This window comes from Corvus moneduloides, chromosome 7 (genome assembly GCF_009650955.1).
Source record: "Corvus moneduloides isolate bCorMon1 chromosome 7, bCorMon1.pri, whole genome shotgun sequence".
Classification (NCBI taxonomy): Eukaryota; Metazoa; Chordata; class Aves; order Passeriformes; family Corvidae; genus Corvus; species Corvus moneduloides.
Genome location: NC_045482.1, coordinates 16,065,229 through 16,083,267, shown reverse-complemented (window position 1 = coordinate 16,083,267; position 18,039 = coordinate 16,065,229). Strand labels below are relative to the sequence as shown.

General features: G+C 41.7%; 2 protein-coding genes across 2 annotated transcripts in view; both read right to left on the bottom strand.

The window, feature by feature from the left end:
* LOC116446415 (titin-like) overlaps positions 1-18,039 on the bottom strand; it is a 245,290-nt gene that overhangs the window by 196,697 nt on the left and 30,554 nt on the right. The window contains 9 exon segments of the mRNA XM_032114190.1: positions 8,503-8,559; positions 12,815-13,003; positions 15,062-15,187; positions 15,275-15,559; positions 16,132-16,363; positions 16,566-16,731; positions 16,821-16,962; positions 17,049-17,309; positions 17,745-18,005. Of these exon segments, the coding sequence (XP_031970081.1) occupies positions 8,503-8,559; positions 12,815-13,003; positions 15,062-15,187; positions 15,275-15,559; positions 16,132-16,363; positions 16,566-16,731; positions 16,821-16,962; positions 17,049-17,309; positions 17,745-18,005 (1,719 nt within the window).
* Positions 264-7,660, bottom strand: LOC116446407 (muscle M-line assembly protein unc-89-like). The gene is made up of 2 exons (XM_032114178.1): positions 7,569-7,660; positions 264-7,426 (listed from the first exon to the last, which is right to left on the bottom strand). The coding sequence occupies exon 2, from the start codon at positions 7,413-7,415 to the stop codon at positions 1,113-1,115; it is 6,303 nt and encodes a 2,100-aa protein (XP_031970069.1). The 5' UTR covers positions 7,416-7,426; positions 7,569-7,660; the 3' UTR covers positions 264-1,112.

Sequence of the window (18,039 nt, the reverse complement as noted above, 5' to 3'; positions counted from 1 at the left end):
GAAGGAATTCGGAAAGAATTCGGAAGGAAGGAAGGAAGGAAGGAAGGAAGGAAGGAAGGAAGGAAGGAAGGAAGGAAGGAAGGAAGGAAGGAAGGAAGGGAGGGAGGGAGGGAGGGAGGGAGGAAGGGAGGGAGGGAGGGAGGGAGGAAGGGAGGGAGGGAGGGAGGGAGATGTAGAGATGTAGTTCTAATGTGAAACAAGAATACTGCATAAAAATATCTTACTTTTTTACTACTATGCATTTTTTACAAATGACACTGGAATACAGGGACAACCAAAATTATTTTAATGAATTTACAGTAACATAATTGATTTGTTATTATTATGCTCCCTCTCTCCTTTCCCTTTAGCTCCTAAAAATACAGTACAAAATATGCTTTCATGTTTATTACTTGGTAATAGAGAAGAAAATCCTGTCCGGTCTCTACTAATGCAAAATTTTCATTTTTCTTCCCATTAGTCTGCATTTCTTTACAACAGCATAATTTCATTGACTTAAAAAAGGCATTTAATTCCATGAGTCAGTAGAATGAGGCCCATAGATGTAAGAATTTTGCAGTGATAGAAACCGTAAACAGGATTTGAATCGTGTTCTGACACAACATTGTGAGAAGGGGGAATACCAATTTAAGGAGTTCTTTAACAGAACTATACCCAGACTAAAGAGCAAGCATAAGTTAGTGTTCCATACCTCTAGGTTACAAGAAAAAGGTGGTGTCTACATTTTCAGGTGATTTCTAGCCTACATAAAACAATAGTGATTGCACTGTTACAGACACACAGGTATATGTACATTATACAAAAAAATTAGTCCTACGCAAATGAGTGTCAATTAAAATATCTTTACAAGAATGAGTAAGGAGCGTAGAAGGAGCCTGAAATATCCTTCAGTGCAGAAAGTGTGCACAAATCTATGCATGGATTAAATCTCACTTAAATTCCCCAAAGAAGGCAAATCTAAGTGAAACACAAATATGCCCACAGAGTGGTTTTCATCCTTACAGAGATGAAAACAATGCCCCTAAAATGAGTGCTGCATTTTTACCTGCAGTGAACAACATCATAAAACCACTTAGTATTTCAAGACAGACTCTGAAATAAATTATGGAAATTTAGTATAATGTTAACACAGCGCAAGTCTCAGCAGTTCCTGCCCTGTTTGTAGCTATACATTTGTACTGCCCACTGTCACTTTGCATCAGGTTTTCAATAGTAAGACTGTGCAAGCCGTTCTGCTCTTCCTGTGCACAGTACCTATCCCCTTCCAACAACACCCCATCCTTGTACCAGCAGACACTTGGACGGGGGGAACCAGTCACAAGACACTGGAAGCATGCTGAGGCACCTACAAATGTACTGTAGTCAGAAATCAGCCTCACAAATCTGGGAGGAGCTTCTGTGACCTGGAACTCAAAGCTGCAGCTCTCTGAGTCCTCTGCCCTAAACTCAACCCCTTCCTCTTCAGATGGCTCTGCAAACACATCAAAACTAATGTTGACACGCTTCTCCCCTTCCACTTCCTGCTCTTGTTGAGTCACTGCAAGCAGTCGGATCGCTTTTTCTGAGTCATCTCTGTGTGGTTCAAACTCAAATTCCAGCTCTATTTCTGACTGGTCACCCGGGCTTACAGTCTTACTCAAAAGCAAGTCACACTTCTGGGACTTGTGTGGTTCACAGCCTGTGACTATCTCACTGCTTGCTGCATTTGCTTCCTGCTGAGCCATGACCACAAGGGAGCCTTTGCACATTGCTTCTCCCAGCCTATTCATTGCCTGACAGTGATACCAGCCACTATCAGAAGGTCCTACAGTTTGGACCTTCAAACTGTGAAGTCCCTCCTCCTGACTCACAACATACTTCCCTGTGCCAGGTGTCACATGGGTGTCACCTTTGAACCACTGAACTGCTGGGACAGGAGTACCTGTTACAACACACTCAAAAACTGCATCCAAGCCTTCTGTCACCTTGATATCTGTAATGGGCACGGCAAAGCGTGGAGGCATTTCAGTTACTTGGAAATCAATTTTTACATCCTCATTCTCCCCTGCTGCCAAGCCTGCAGCTTGTTCTAACAAGGCAAGTGGAAGTACATCTAGGGAAACCACCATGCTCTTCTTGTCTGGGCTAAACTCAGGACTGGTTATGATTTTGACCTGCTTCTCAAACTCTTTCACTTCATTTTCATCCAGCTCCACTTCCAGGAGGATTTCCTGTGGTGAAGGGGACCTTGAAGATGTGTTTTGCTCCATGTCAAAGTGTATAACATGCTGGTGGGTGACAGGGGGTGGCAGTGCCAGTGACCGTCCATCTTCAGGCAAAACTTCCACCTCTGCAATACTTTTAGCTTCCCCAACAATGTTCACTGCATGGCACAGATACTGTCCTTCATCAGATTTCTGGACATTAGTGATTTCCAGAACATATATGTCCCCATCCTTCTCTGTTCGCACTCTCTCGCCTGGCTCCAACAGAGACTTATTATGATACCACTTCACTCCTGGCTTGGGCACACCCACCACCTCAGCCACGAACGTCAGCGTGCTGCCTTCATACAACCTCCTCCTGCTCAATGCCTTGAGGAATGCAGGTGGCATGTCCCTGCCTGATGGCTCCAGGGCTTCACAGGGCATCACAAACCCGTTTGCCTGGGGCTGGTCCGAAGGCTGATGCCTCCTCTCACAGAGCGGGAGCATGGTCAGGGCATCCATATACTCCCCAGTGGGCGTCCGGTAGCGCTCTGGTGGCGTGCTGTCCCCTGATGCAGAGCAGGGTCCCTCAAAGGGTGTGAAATATTGCTCTGACAATGTGCTGCATTTTGAACTCTCGGAGGGTGTGGAGTAGTGCTCAGGGGCCATGCTGTACACTGAGCCCTCGGATGGCGTGGAGTAACGCTCAGGCGGCGTGTTGTACCCTGAGCCCTCAGACGGCGTGGAGTAACGCTCAGGTGGTGTGTTGTACCCTGAGCCCTCAGACGGTGTGGAGTAGCGCTCAGGCGGCGTGTTGTACCCTGAGCCCTCAGACGGTGTGGAGTAGTGCTCAGGTGTGCTGAGTGGCGTGTGGTAGGATGCTGATGAAGCAGTTTCAAAGATTTCCACAGAGGAGGGAGGTGTGTAGAAGCGGTCTGAATCAGGTGACTCCTCTCTGCTTCCACTCTCCAGCTCTATAGACATTTCTGACTCTGGAGAGAAGGGCCGGGCAAGTTCCTGATGGTTGTTGTAATAATCATAAACCATGCTGAAGGTAACCTCCTCCACTTCCAGTGAAGTGATAGTTTCTTGCTGCTCCTTCTGAACCTTCTGAACTGTGCCTCTGAGATTTGGAGTTTCATATATCCCAGTGGATCTTAAATAATTGGCCAGAGACAAATCAGGCTCCAGCTCTGAGATTTGAACAGCACTGGACTCTGGAGCTGCAGAAGTATCCTCCCACATTTCTTCTACATCCAGACTGTTCTCAGAGGCTTCCTCAGTGGGAGTCCTCTTCTTGTCCCAAGACTCCCTCCTTTGCTCCTCCTGTGCCACAGGATCATCGATTACTAACCCAAGTATGAGTTTCCCAAAAGAGAAACCCTTGGTTGTGTTTGGTTCCTGTTGAATGTCTCTGAGCTTCTCCTCAGGGGAATCTGTGCTTTCTATCTCACAGGTGAAGCTGCTCATTCCTGGCTCAAAGACCTTTTCTATCTCAGAACCACCACCTTCCTCAGCCTGATGCCCAGCTTGGAATTTCTTTTCATGTGCAGCTTTTTTCAAGTCCATAATGAAGCTGTCACTCTGGGAGTCTGTGGTCTCCAGTCGTTCCCCACTCTCCCACACATGTGTTTCCTGAACTCCTCTTTGGAAACCTTCTGGGGGTTCCACTAGAAATTCATTCATTTTTTCCTGAATTAAGTCCTCTCCACAGACACTCACCTCTGACTCCTGCATTTCTTCTGCAGAGTGTTCTTCTTCAGCAGATATCATGATGCTGCCAAGATCCCCATTAGGCGTTTGCAAATCAGCCGTTGTGACTTCTCTTGGCTGTTCCTCTTCCTGGGCATCAACCTCCTCCTGCTGCATCCTGTAGCTCTGATGCAGCTCCTCACTCAGAGACACCTCTTCCTCAGGCACACCATGCTGGTGCACAGGGGAGTTGAGCCCAGTGACTCTTACCTGCACACTTTCCAGTGATGTGGTGGGTTTTGCCTGTTCTGTATACACAGTCTCTGCAGCCGGGAAAGGCTCCACAAACTTCTTCAGATCAAATGTGATCTCAGTCTCAGTCTCAGATGGCAACAGCTTCTCTCTGAAATGCACTTCCTCCAGATGAACTTCAGCTTCCTCAGTAAAAACCTGACCTGAGTTTTCTATGCCAGGAGGAGTGGGGATTAAATCCAAGGAAGGGCTGCATGCATCAGACTTCATTTCTTGCAGCACTTGCCTGTCTCTGTTCATTTCCCAGTGTGTGGCATCACCATCATCAATCAGTTCTTCTTTACAAAGATTATCATCAGCTTTAATCTCCTGTTCAATATCAACTGATCTCTCTTGCTCCTTGTCCTGTTCTTCCTGCTGCTCTCCTGTATAGAATTCATAAAAGCCAAACTCCTCCTTTGTGGGGCTGCTTGCAATGTGGTCCTGCAGGTGGGGCACATACTCTTCCACAAGAGGCACATCAGGAGTCATTGCCTCCCAGGCAGGGGCATCACACTCTGTGCAGACATCACTTCCCTCTTGCACCACAGGTGATATAGGAATTAAAAATTGTGAATCCTTACACTCCCCTGCCAGAGCAGACTGCTCAGGGGCATGTGTTTGCCCTTGCACTTCCGTAAATGACAAATCCTTACCCTCTATTGCCAGAGCAGACTGCTCAAAGGCATGTGTTTGCTCTTGCACTTCCATAAATGATGAGTCCTTACACTCCCCTGCCAGAGCAGACTGCTCAGGGGCATGTATTTGCCCTTGCACTTCCATAAATGACAAATCCTTACCCTCTCTTGCCAGAGCAGACTGCCCAAAGGCATGTGTTTGCTCTTGCACTTTCATGAATGATGAATCCTTACACTCCCCTGCCAGAGCAGACTGCTCAGGGGCATGTGTTTGCCCCTCCACTTCCATAAATGGTGACTTCAAGATGTCCCAAGACAGGGTATCTGTATGTGGTAGCACCTTGCCTCCTTCAGGCTCCAGCTCCTCAGAAAAGTGACCTGAGTCTTTGGCCACCAGTTCACATCCTTCCCTGGATATGGTAGGGTGCAATTCAGTGGTATCAATTCCAAACCTATGTTCCTCAGAGTCAGCTTTTCCCTTGTACTGCCTCATCTCAGAAATACCATCTGTATAACTCACCCTTTCTTCTGTATTGCCCACTTCTTGCCTTGCATAAACTTCTGTGGTATCCAGCATCATTGTTTCCTCCATTTCACTTTCCCTGAAGTGAGGAGTTTCCTCGCACTCTTCCAGCTGCTCACCAGAAGGTGGAGACAACCTCAGGGACCATGGTAGGTGGGCTTGCTCCTCCTTGGGGCATGAGGTTTGTTCCTCTTCATCCTTCCCAAGTATGCTGGGGCCTTGGAGGTGCAGGACATGGTCCATGGTAGGCAGTTCCTCAGTGCCTCCATCCTTGCTATACAGCTTGGGTGCGCTGGGCTGCACTGTCAGCTCAGAGGCAGTCTGTGCTGTTCCAGCCACGTTTGTGGCCACACAGCAGTATCGCCCAGCATCCGTGACAGAGACCTCTTGAAGGTGTAAGCGGTATATGCCATTCTTGTCTTCTTCAAACCTCAGCCTCTCACTGGCAGAGAGGCTCTGGCCATTCAAGGACCAGGTCACAGCTGGTGGGGGCTGCCCAGACACAGCACACTCCACCACCACTTCCTCTCCTTCACAGCAGTGAATATGTGCTGGGGCTTCTGTCACAATTTGGGGTGGTTCATTTCCCATATCAAATGAAAACTTAAATTTGTGCTTTATGGTGAAAGCAGCCAGCTCTGGAGAGAGTCGTGGGGTCTCCCTCATCTCTGTGTCTTGCTCTGGCGTTGGAGTGGGGGCAGTGATTTTGATTTCCACAGGCAATGACAGCAAGTCTGAGTCTGGAACTGCACTTGGCAGTCCATTCTCTGCTGCAAGGGCCAGACCAGCTTCTTCTTCCTCCTTCTTCCTCACTTTCTCCTCTTTCTTCTTCTCTTTCTCCCTTTCTTCTTCCTTCACCTTCTCTTTCTTCTCCTTCACTTTCATCCCCTCCTTTTCCTTCATTGTGTACTTATAGGCTGGCATTCGCTGTCTCACATGAAGTGCAGCTGAGGTGCTGACTGTGCCCAGTGGGTTGAAGATCACACAGGTGACTGTGCCACCATGCTGTGGGAGCACAGATGGGAAGGTCAGTGTGGAGCAGCACTCCGTGGTGTGAACAGCAGTGCCCTGGATGCGCCCCACGGGCTTGTCATTGTTGTACCAAGTGACGGTGGGCTGTGGGCGGCCATGGAAGAGGCAGGAGAAAGTGCATCTTTGTCCCTCGACAGTTTCCTGGGGCTTGACCTCCTGTACAAAGAGGGGTGGGCAGGGCTCCAGGAGCCCACCTTGCACCTGCCATCTCTCCCCCATGGCCTTGGGTCTGGAGTATTGCTTCACTACCTGCACTCTGAGGGGCTTCGAGCCAACCATTGTGGCAGCCACCTTAGGTGGGCTGGGCTTCCCAGGAGGGCCCTCCTGGGGCATGAACATGAGGGATTCCTGCTTCTTTTTCAGTGCTGCCCTCTTTGCTTCCCTCAGCTTCTGCAGCTTCCAACGGATCTCCTCATCCAGGAGCTCCTCAGCATCAGGCACTGTGCGCCTGTGCTCCCTACTCTGTGCCAGCCCTGGGCGGTGAGGCCCCGCCAGTGGCAGGCTCTGGAAACAGATGGTTCGTACCATGCCCCGGGCTGGTGAGAGGTCCCCAAGCTCAGCCACCTGCCCCTTGTCAAAGGGAGAGCCAGTGCAGCGGAGCACCACCCGCAGCCGGTCCTCCCGCCGCTGCTGCAGCAGGCACTCCCAGCTCTGCCGTACCCACTCTGCTTTTCCGGCGAGACCCAAGCCCCGCTGCTCCCCTCTGCGTGCCACCAGCAGCGAGGCGGTGGACTCAGCTGAGCCCTCACTGTTAATGGCGAATACCCTGTAGCTGCCAGCGTCGTACTCCCGCACATCCTGCAGCTCCAGGCTGGCACAGTGCGTGTGCTCCGTGCTCTCAGTGCGAATCACCTTGCGGCAGTCCTGGAGGACAGGCCGGTTGTTGTGAAACCAGGCCATGTGTGGTGCTGGGCATGCCACCAGCTTGCAGTGGAAGAACGCAGGGTCCCCCTCCACAACAGACCTACACTTCAAGCCCTGTGTGAAGATGGGTTTACGGTCCTGGGGGCAAGCCAGCACCGCCACTGTGCCACGTCCCTTGAAGTCCACCATGCTGTGCTGCTCTGCAAGAGAAGGAGACTGGGTTATTACATGTCATGCTCTGCCTACCATCTGGTTGTAAAAAAGTAGCAATATGTTGAAATAAAAAATGGGCATGCAACAGATTTCATCACACACCCAGGAAAAAAAAAGTAATTCACTCACCATATTTGTTCGAATAAACGCAACGCCTTGCTCTGTTTTAAAGATTGACACGAAAATCGTTCGTTGTCTGTTCTTTCTTCAGACTGTGGAAATTTCTTCTTGAACAAGCAAAAAAAGAATTTCAAAATAACATGTTCTTCTGTGTGTATGTTTTTGTTGCCTGGAAAAGCTGTGTGTCTTTGGGTGGCAAAGAAGAAAATCTTACCTGACTTGCAGACAGTAGAATAAACGCCCTTTCTGACCCCTCTGTTTGTAGGTATGTTCAAACAATTGAAAAAAATATTTTGAAATATATTTTTTTTAGAAGTAAGTAACATGAAATGAGAAGGCGTTTATTCGAACTAATACAGCCACTAACTTCACAGTGTTATGCACGGGGGAAAAAAGCAAGCAACATGAACCACGTATGCTATCTGCAAGCCAGGGTAAGAGATGTATAATGATGAATTAATGTATGTAAAAAAAAGTGCAAGGAATCAATGGGAATGTGTAGCTTTCACATAACCTAAACAACAAATGCTCTCTAGTATACTTCATGTATCCATTCGACAGTGTCCATTGAACTGATTAATGTTAGGCTGCTAACTTGTTTAAAAGTAATACAATTAAGATTTGTATAACTTCCTTCTGAAGTAAACTATTCCATGCATTCAAAAGGAAATTGAACAAATAAGAGCTCTGTGAACAGCTGCAAAGCATGAAGTAAAAGTTAAAAATATGGCTGCACAGTTATAAATTTGAAGTTTTAAACATATTTTAAAACTTGAATAACCTTATAATGCAGGTAACCCTTTGCATATCAAAACAAACATGCAACATGTTCCAATATGCTTTAAAATGTGTCTTTCCCCATCAGACACTTCATGGAAGCTGATAAAAGCTTTTCACAACATTACTAATTACTGGTACTAATTATTCTCATCGGTGATTGTACCTTTCAGTTCCATTTCAACCTCTTCCTCTAGCTTCTCATGAACAATTTTTTCAGGAGCTAGAATAAAAAAGACAAAGATTTTTGAGCTATAGTTGCTAAATGTGCCAATCAACACTTTATATAGTAAAAATATCCAATCTATTTTGCAAAAACACATAAATTCACATGTACATACACACACATAAATGCATGCCAAACATTTCAAACACCTGATAAATTTTGAGAACAGAGTAATCAAATATTTTCAAACTTGTTTGAAATGCACATTTTTCTATAAGATTTGCTTTCTTTTCGCAGGGTAGGGGAAAGTTTCTAAAACAACATGCCTTTATCATGCTGTAAATCCCTGAAGAAAACATTCAACAATCCACAGACTAATGAGATACTTCTTGTTGTTTATCATCTCTTAGGGAATGAATATATTGGAATGCAATGATGATGCTATGCATGAGGAATTGATACTTGGAAGGAGCATGCAGTTGCCAACCTGTCACTTTCAGATGGGTGCTGCACTCGGCTTGTCCTGCAGAGTTAACTATTCTGCACTTGTATATACCCTTGTGGTTCTGATCAACTTTCAATAATCTTAAACTGCACAGTGGCCCATCATGTTTTATGGAACACAGTGCAGACTCCTCAACTATTAGCTGATTGCACAGCCAGACTACGCAAGGTGTAGGCACACCTTTCATTACGCAAAAGAGAAACACATCATCTCCTTCTTCTACAGTGGTTTCTGAAGGCAGAGTTTCAAGAAACTCTGGTGCTTTGGCGTCAGTTTCTGTGATGTCTTCACATGGCACAACATCAGGATAATATACTCTGTTTCTTTGCTTCTCTGTTTCATATGGTCTTTGGGATGTAGATATAAATAAGCTCGAGGTTTTCTTTGAAGATTCTTGCTTAACTTCAGATGCTTTAAACTGACAATCTTTGGCTGCTTTAAAGCTTTTAGTATCTGATTCAAGAGTAATTTTTGTTACTGCTTTGGCTTGTGCTTCTTTTGCTAGGTAAGAATAAAGTTAGGAAAAGGATTAGGTCAGATGTTTTGCAGGAATAAAAAAATCCTTATACTTAGGGGAAAAACCCCAGTAATTAGTATTGATAGAATATGCTGTATATTAGTACTTAAACAATGCTATTAAACATGAGTGATTGCACATTTAAGAGCTCTGTTCCTGTTAGGCTAATTCTAGGTAACAGTTAAGCCTGTGGGACTTCCATCTTGATCCACAATGACTAAAAAAAGCACATCTTTGCTTCTAATTTAGAGCCTTAATTTGGTAAGTAGCAGCAGAAGATTATGTAAAGTGCTTTTCACGGCTCTATAGTGAAGAAAGAAAATTTCAATAATTAAGAACCAAATCAACAGGATCAATGCCTTTCTCATTATTCATCACAGTTTTCTGGCCTGATTCCTTTGAAATCATCAGAAATACTATCACCTGTAGTGATAATACATTTTTTGGGTCTTCATTACTGGTAACACTACTAACATTTTAATATTTTGATGTCAGGAAGAGGTGGAAGGAGTTTTAGCAAAAAATAAATAGTTATATATTAGGAAGAGCGAAAGGTAGAAAACAGTTCATTGTTGCAGTAATACAATACTTGCACCCATTAATCCTTTCAAGTACATTAACTTATATTGCCAACTTTGGAATTGGAATCTTGGATTTGTTAGAAACATGCTGGAGTTTGAAATGACCTGGTATCTAATTCAACATTGCATCTGACATTCTTTTCTTCCTTAAACTCCAGCTCCAGGAATTAACAGAATATAAAATTTCCTACAAGCCTGTTTTGCTTTACATCTCACTGCATATCACAAAGGATATGGGGAATAAAAAGCCTGAGACATCTGTGACTTTATGGGAAGAGGCACAGAGTTACAATACCAGCTTCCCAGTACTGCATGTCACTTGTGAATAGAGCTGTAAATGTGGAGGAAAAACTCCAAAGCATTATTATTAGAGCTTTCTCAATTAAATACTGATAATAAAGGAAATATGAGTGAGCTCTAGGCAGTTAAAATGAAGCTGCAAAAGGTAAGTGATAATGTTAAAAGTCAGATAACCACCTTTGACTGTTAGTACTGCAGAAGTTGTTGTCCCTCCATAGTCATTATACACAGTACAACTGTATAGTCCTTGATCTGTCAGCTGGACATTTAGGATTGTGAGCAGAAGAACATTCCCATTTTGTGATATCATCAATTTTTCAGACAATTCTATCTTTTCACCTTCATGGGCCCAAAGAAACTCATAGAATTCATTTTCTAAGGCACATACGAACTGAGCAGTGTCACCACACTTCACAGTTAGGTCTCTGAGTTGCAAGAGAACCTTTGGAGGGACATCTCTCTTTTCCTGAGAGGTCTTCATAGAGATTTTGGTGCTCTGAGATGTTTGAGAAAGGACTGTTGTGTGCATGGCTTTCATTTCTTCAATTGATGTAGACTTCATGGTCAAACTTTCTGACACGCTTTCAAAAACCTGTACACGCAATTCCTGTGATGGCTGTTCCACTGATTTAAATTCTTTTTGATAAGTTTCAATGTTCTTCTTTGTGAGAGGAGAAACGTGAAGTTCTGATATAGACTCTTTTACATCTTTCCCAGAACTTTGCCTATCTAGGGCTTGCACTGTGTAATCAAGTAACAAAAACAACAACATTAGTATCTAAAGAACTTGACTGGGCCATGCTCTGAACAAAATCAAACAGCACGGGGGGGTGAAAATGAATGATCTTCATTTGAAAACACAGCATGCCAGATGTACTACTCTGTTGACACAGAAGTTATCCATTCACATGAATGAATGACAAGAGATGCCTAAGCTAGTCATGCAGTTGATACTCGGTGCTTGTCTCTTCTATCACTAAAGTGGTCCATTTTAGTATTGGAAACTTATGGCCCTTTCAAAGGAGGTGTTTTTTTTTTCCCCCCTACAGAATAGTGCAAAATACCTCAGTCACTGCTATAAAGATCACTAAATCACTTTTTTAAAAAAATATGACTGCCTTCATTAAAGCATTGTTGTTCTTTGACCTATATTGAGATACAAACTTGAAAATTTCCAGATGTTACAGCTTAAAGACAGGAAATGAGAGTGGATGGGTTACTGACGGTACTATTAATGTTAGGTGGGAAAGAAAAGGTGTGAAACAAGGGAAAAATTAGTAACAGCATAGAAGTGTGGTATACAACATATTGAATCCCTTTGAAGTAAAAATGGGGCTTTACCTTCTGCAGTCACTGTAAGTGTAGCTGTACAAGTTGTTTCTCCAGCACTATTTCTTGCCTTGCAAGAGTATTGGCCAGCATGCTCTAAGAAAGCATCTACTATTATCAGTATAGCTGTGCCTGTAGACTCATCAAAGTGGAAAACTAAGTCTTTTTTTGGCAACATGAGTTGTTGATCATGAAACCACTGGATTTTTGGTTTGGGCCTGCCAGAGACTCTAGCATGAAATCTGACTGATTCCCCGCTGCATACCCTGCAGCTTGAAATAGGCTGGATAAAGGCGGGCCTTTGGCCAATAGATTCCTTCTTAAGTGAAACAGATGAAGAAACATGCCAAGGGGACTCTGATGTAACTTCTTCAACCTTTTTAAATCCTGAAAAGAAGCATGCCAACTTTTAATTTCTTACCCTACACTACAGTAAATTTTCTCTCTCATTCAAGATTTTTTTTCTAACTTGCAACTTAACAGCATGAATTATTTTCATTCATCATTTATAAAATCTATTGCAAAAAGAAAACAAAATACTTACGGTTAATAATATCAAGGACAATATAGAACAGCAAATTCTTCAAACAATATTTCTGCTCTAAAACTTTGATCAATGTTCCATCAATTCATATGAATGTAAACTATTTCTTTTCAGTTGCCGGAGTACCTGCTACATACCTTTATTTAAGATGTTTTTCAACACTTTCAAAGTAATTTATTTTGTACAAAAACTCCTACTAGATTGTCTTCACAGGCAAATCAAAGAATGTGTAAGCAAAAAACTTCCATTAAAATGAAGGTTTTTACCATCTTTGGTGCGTGACAGATTCTAAGACTAGAGTAAATGAAAAGGGGGGGCATGGAACATTGAAAAATTTTGAAATACATTTTTATGTCGGTGACACATATTTTGGAGACATATATGTATGCTGGCGACATTGTATGCAAAATGGTAGCGATTAATTGAGTTAAAAGACACCATGACAGAAAACAACTCACATATAAGCATCAGTGTGTATTAAGATGATTATTGGAACATGACCTGAACAAGACAACTTCTTTAATTGCACAGTGTACCTTCTAACTTCAAGGTAGCAGTGCTGGTCACTTGGCCTACAGAATTACTCGCCACAAAGGTATAGATTCCTTCATCCTCTGGATAAGCTTCAGCAATCTCCAGCTGGTAAGTGTCTTCAAACTGAGTCATTCTAAAAAACCGTGATGGCTTGATCTCCTTCTCTTTGCTGTACCAAGAGACTTTCAGATCTGCTCAGGCAAAAGAAAGAAAAAAAAAGGAGTAAATGATGATATTCTACTAGCAAATAAACACTATTTTTGTATTCATAGCTTTCAAAAATCTTAAACTCAAGTATCTAACTTTAAAAGTGCCTTGTAATTATTCTCGTAAAGTATGATGATTGGAAAGTAACCTACTTGTTTCTTTAGATTTTGATTTGTGTATTGGAAATACTTGTATGGCAAAACTGATGCTGGTGCAGACATATTACTGAGTAAAAGTAATTGTTCCTTAACTCTGTTAGTGTAAAAATTTAAAAATACTTTGCTACTACTTAAATTAGAGAAAGTATCTTTTTAAAAATGTGATTTTGCTACAATTGCATGATTAAACAGGCTATAAAATATCTAGCTTGAACTAGTCAGGTTAAGAAATTAGAACATTATGTTGCTAAGCACAGCACCTTCCCTCTTTTTGTTGCAAATATTACATATTTCTCAAGAAAGATTTATATATTCCTATTTAAAATGTTGTATTACTTGTATAGATTCTTGTAGACTTTGGAGAGAATTGAAGCAGAGTTTAGCCTTTCCTCTCCACCTGTCACTATACTACATCATGATTCATATGTTGTTACTCAAATTGTATGCTATTACTGTTATCAGAAGGCTGTTTTCTATAGCCAGTTGCACAATGTGTATCATTAAACAACTGTACTTGCAATCATGTGTTACCTAACCTAGTATAAAAGGTTTTTACAACACAAGTGAGAGGTATACAAATACATTTGGCTAGAGTATTCAATAAAGGAAATTTTCAATAGGAATGATGTCTTCATTGCAAGGGTTGTCAAGCGCTGGAACAGGCTGCCCGGTGAAGTGGTAGAGTCACAGTCCCTGGAGGTATTTAAAAGCCATGTAGATGTGGAACTTAGGGACATGGTTTATTTCTGGACTTGGCAGTTCTGGGTTAACAGTTGGACCTGATGGTCTTTGAGGTCTTTTCCCACCTAAATGATTCTATGATGGGTGACCTAGATGAAAGGATCCTTATATTTTGTGCTGTAAATGCAGCTTCCACATTCACATGAATACAGTTCTATTAAAAAAAGTTACACTAGCATGCATTGCACAAAGAGTGGGCCAGTCTTTCCAACATACATTTTCTGAGTTTTAGCAGCACTTCTAAAGCTGAATCAGATTTGTTGTAAAGCTTCTTTTTTAAAAAAAAACCTGGAGTTTTATTTTAAGGGATGGAAATGAAAATTATATATGTTTGCATATATAACCAATTTATAAGAATTTTTAAAGAGCTGTCACTCAGAATTATTTTTAAATTTGGAGGATTTTTATCTTAAATAATTTTAAATTCTTTGGCTTGTGAACTGGATCTTACTCTGCAGTTTACTATGTGAATATTTTATTAGTTACTCAAGGCCATTTGCTACGTGAAGAAAGGTAGCTTTATTTGACTGTATGTTAAGGAAAAAGATATTTTAATTGCAGACTGAAATTCTATGTCACTAAGTCAAGAAAACTTATTTAAGTAAAATCTACACTTAAAAGACAATGAAGAAACACTTTTTATGCTAGGAAAAAGAAAGTAACCACAGTTTAGTGTTTGCAGAGTGATACTTAGAAATATTGGGAGAAAGGTTGAGTCACAATTTCAGTCAGTTAGTGCAGTTAACAGACATGGCAGTGTGTGTCTTCAGAAACTTCATCATGTTCATTTGACATGGTAATGCTTTTCCTCCATGAAACTCTACATTTTACTCACTGACAGAGTTTTCCAGCATCAGTTAGCATTTGAAATGCTGAGACGTTTCCAAAGACAAATTTTGTAAAACAGATCTTCTTTTTTGAAACACTTAATATGCTTATGATAGTTTAAAACTTCCATGCTTGATGCCACCTTTGACTTGCTTAACTGAAAGTAGTTAACAACACTTGGCTCTGTGTGTATATCAAATAACTGCACTTCTATGGTTAGACTGATCCAAGCATATACACTGCTGAATTTTTTTCTGAATTCAAGATGAAAAATTCTGAGAGATGGAAAGATGTACCGTATTTCATTAAACCCACCTGTCCCAGTAGCTCTGCACTGAAAACAAGCAGAATGTCCCTCAGATGTAACAGTATCACGTAGTGGTATTATGACAGCAGGTGGGTACACTGGCATTTCTAGCTCGGGAGAAACAACTTCTGGGACTAAAGAATAAAGGACAGAAGTGATTTTTAAAGATGAAGAATGAAAATTTCATTTCTAAAACATTATTATGAGCATGGGAAACTCACTTTCAACTGAAAGTGAAGCTGAAGTTGTAGCTACTCCATAGTCATTTTTTGCTTCACAGGTGTACACTGCTTCATCTTCAGGGAAAGTTTCAATCAGCAACAGAGTATATTCTTGTGCATCATGGAGAAATTTGCACTTGAAACCTGGAGAAAGCTGTTGATCATCTTTGTACCAGGAAATTTTGGGCTGGGGTTTGCCTGATACAATAGCACAAAAGCGGGCAGGTTTGCCAGACTCCACAGTAGTCGGCTGTAGCTCCCGAATAATCTGGGGTGGCTCTGGAGCTGAAAATTGTGAGGAAGAGAGGCGGCAAAGAGAGAGAGGAAGAAGAAGGAGAGAGAGAGAGAAGTCTCATTATTGATATTATTAGTGATTCAAAACTATTTGCAAAGGATTAAACAAACAAAACTATCCCCCTTATTATTCCTAATCTTTTGTGTCCGTGAAAATCTGCCCTTTTCCTTGATACAGGGGGAATGATCTAGGAGCAAGTGCCTTAACATAATTGGCTGTTTTGGTGTAAGTGTTTTCTGGCAAAATGTGTCCAAGAATTGTTAGGTTGATCACTCTGGAAAGGCATATCTGTCCATATGAGCAAATTAGTTTTCTTTAGACTGGAGAATTTTCTGGTCTAAGTAAATACAGTGGGAAAAGAACTGCCATGGTATTTTTATCCACTAGCCAGCTACTTCAGTAGGGCAAGAAACATCCATGTACATGAAGAATTTGGTAGTATTCCCGATGATCCTTTTGAAATTTTTTTTCTTTCAAGAGTTAGAATTCCAGAGAAGCTATATAAAAATCAGAAAACCATTGAGTAATAAACAGTCAAAACATTGGTTGTGGGGCCACATACCATTCACATAAAGAACAACAGAACTTCTATTCCGTCCTGCAACAAAAGTATATTCTCCAGCATCAGAGTAAGTGGTTTCAAAGATGCTCATTCGATGAACTCTCCTTTCCACCACATACTTGTATCTTTCCTCATATTGGAAGTTGATCTCAATACCATCCTTGTACCACTGTGGTTCAATGTCATCTTCATTGACTTCAAATTCAATTTCAGCTCTTTGTCTCTCAACGACCTTTGGAAAAGTAGAATAAATAATAGAAATAATATTGTTTTTTCCTATGGTCTCACTTTCCTTTTCCTAGATGGAGGTTCTGACCTTATGATTACAGATTTTTGTGCTATGACTCTTGCTGGTTAGATATTGTTGCTCCTCCCTTGCATTATTCTTTGAGTGACAGAGCTATGAAATACTTATTCATCTGTATAGGCCTCACCTGAATATCTTTCTGGGCACTTCTGATACGAATGTCACGACCTTCCACTATCAAATTGGCACTGGATGTGTTTCCACCTGCTACTACAGTGTACTGACCAGCATCAGACATCTTTGTGGAAGGAATGATGAGACGATGGACATATTTCTCTCTCTGAATTTTCAACCTGAGCACACCAGAAAAGAAAATGAGCTAGCTATTTCCTGGGGAAAAACACACACCAAAAGTAAATATGGTGTAGAAGCAATAATTTACCTATCACCTATCTGGAGTTCTTGCCCATCCTTCATCCACTGGACCTGAATGTCAGGTTCTGAAATTTCACATTCAAAAATAGCCCTCTTCTTCTCCACCACTTTGATGTCTTTAATATGCTTCCTAAACTCAATGTGACGAGCTAGGGCAGAAAATAATAGAATGAGTGCCATGATGTTATTTAAGCCACCAGAAGTCACTAAATACGCAAATCAAGAGAGCAAATACCTTCCACATATAAAGTCGCTGATGAAGCTGCTTTTCCAGCAACAAAAGTATATTCTGCTGCATCACCAAAATGCACATTCCTTATGGAGAGGGAGTGTGTAAGCTTCTTTGTTCGTATCTGGCATTTATCAGTTGATTTTATTTCAACGCCATTCTTTAGCCATTTATATGAGATACCTTCATAATTGACTGTAACTTCAAATGTTATTGTATCTTTCTCTTCGGCATTGATGTCTTTTAGCATGGAGGTAATTAGGATGGCTAAAAGGAAAGAAATGGACATGGTTTGCTTTCTTCCATTCTGTTTTACTTTATTTTAATGACATGCTAACAAGATAAAGGATGCTTCAACTTCTTGAAGACAATTTTGGAAATATTATAAGGTAGGTTTTGTGTTCAGAATCAGTATTACAATTAAATCTCCCACAACTTCTGAATGACACAGGAATCCAAATTCTGTTTTCTATGGTGACTTGGCAATTAGGCATGTTGGCCTAAAAAGAACAATGCAGGATCTGACTTTCAAGCTCACTTTTTCTAAATCTCTTTAAAGAATGTAATTGAGGCTATTTAGTGTTATTTAAAAACACCTCTACAGCTGTGCTGGCTTTGTCAGAATTTCATTTAGTCCATGTGTTAACAAAAACTCATAATTGGTAACCGTAAAATATTCTGGATAATTTAATTTTGACATACGTTTTACAGTCAGGGTTGCGCTGACTCTATCATTTCCACAGACAAATGTGTATTCTGCAGAATCTTCACTGCTTGTGTTCATGATATTGAGTTGATGGAGTTTCCCCTGGACAACTATTTTGAACTTTTCACTCATTTCAATCTCCACACCATTTTTCAACCAGACAGCAGGCACATTGAAATGAGAAACTTCACATTCAAAAGAGGCGGTTTTGGTCTCAGGGATCTCAATATTTTTCATGGTCTTTGTGATGTGTATGCCTAAAAGGAGGGCAAAAAAGACGAGAGAGAATTT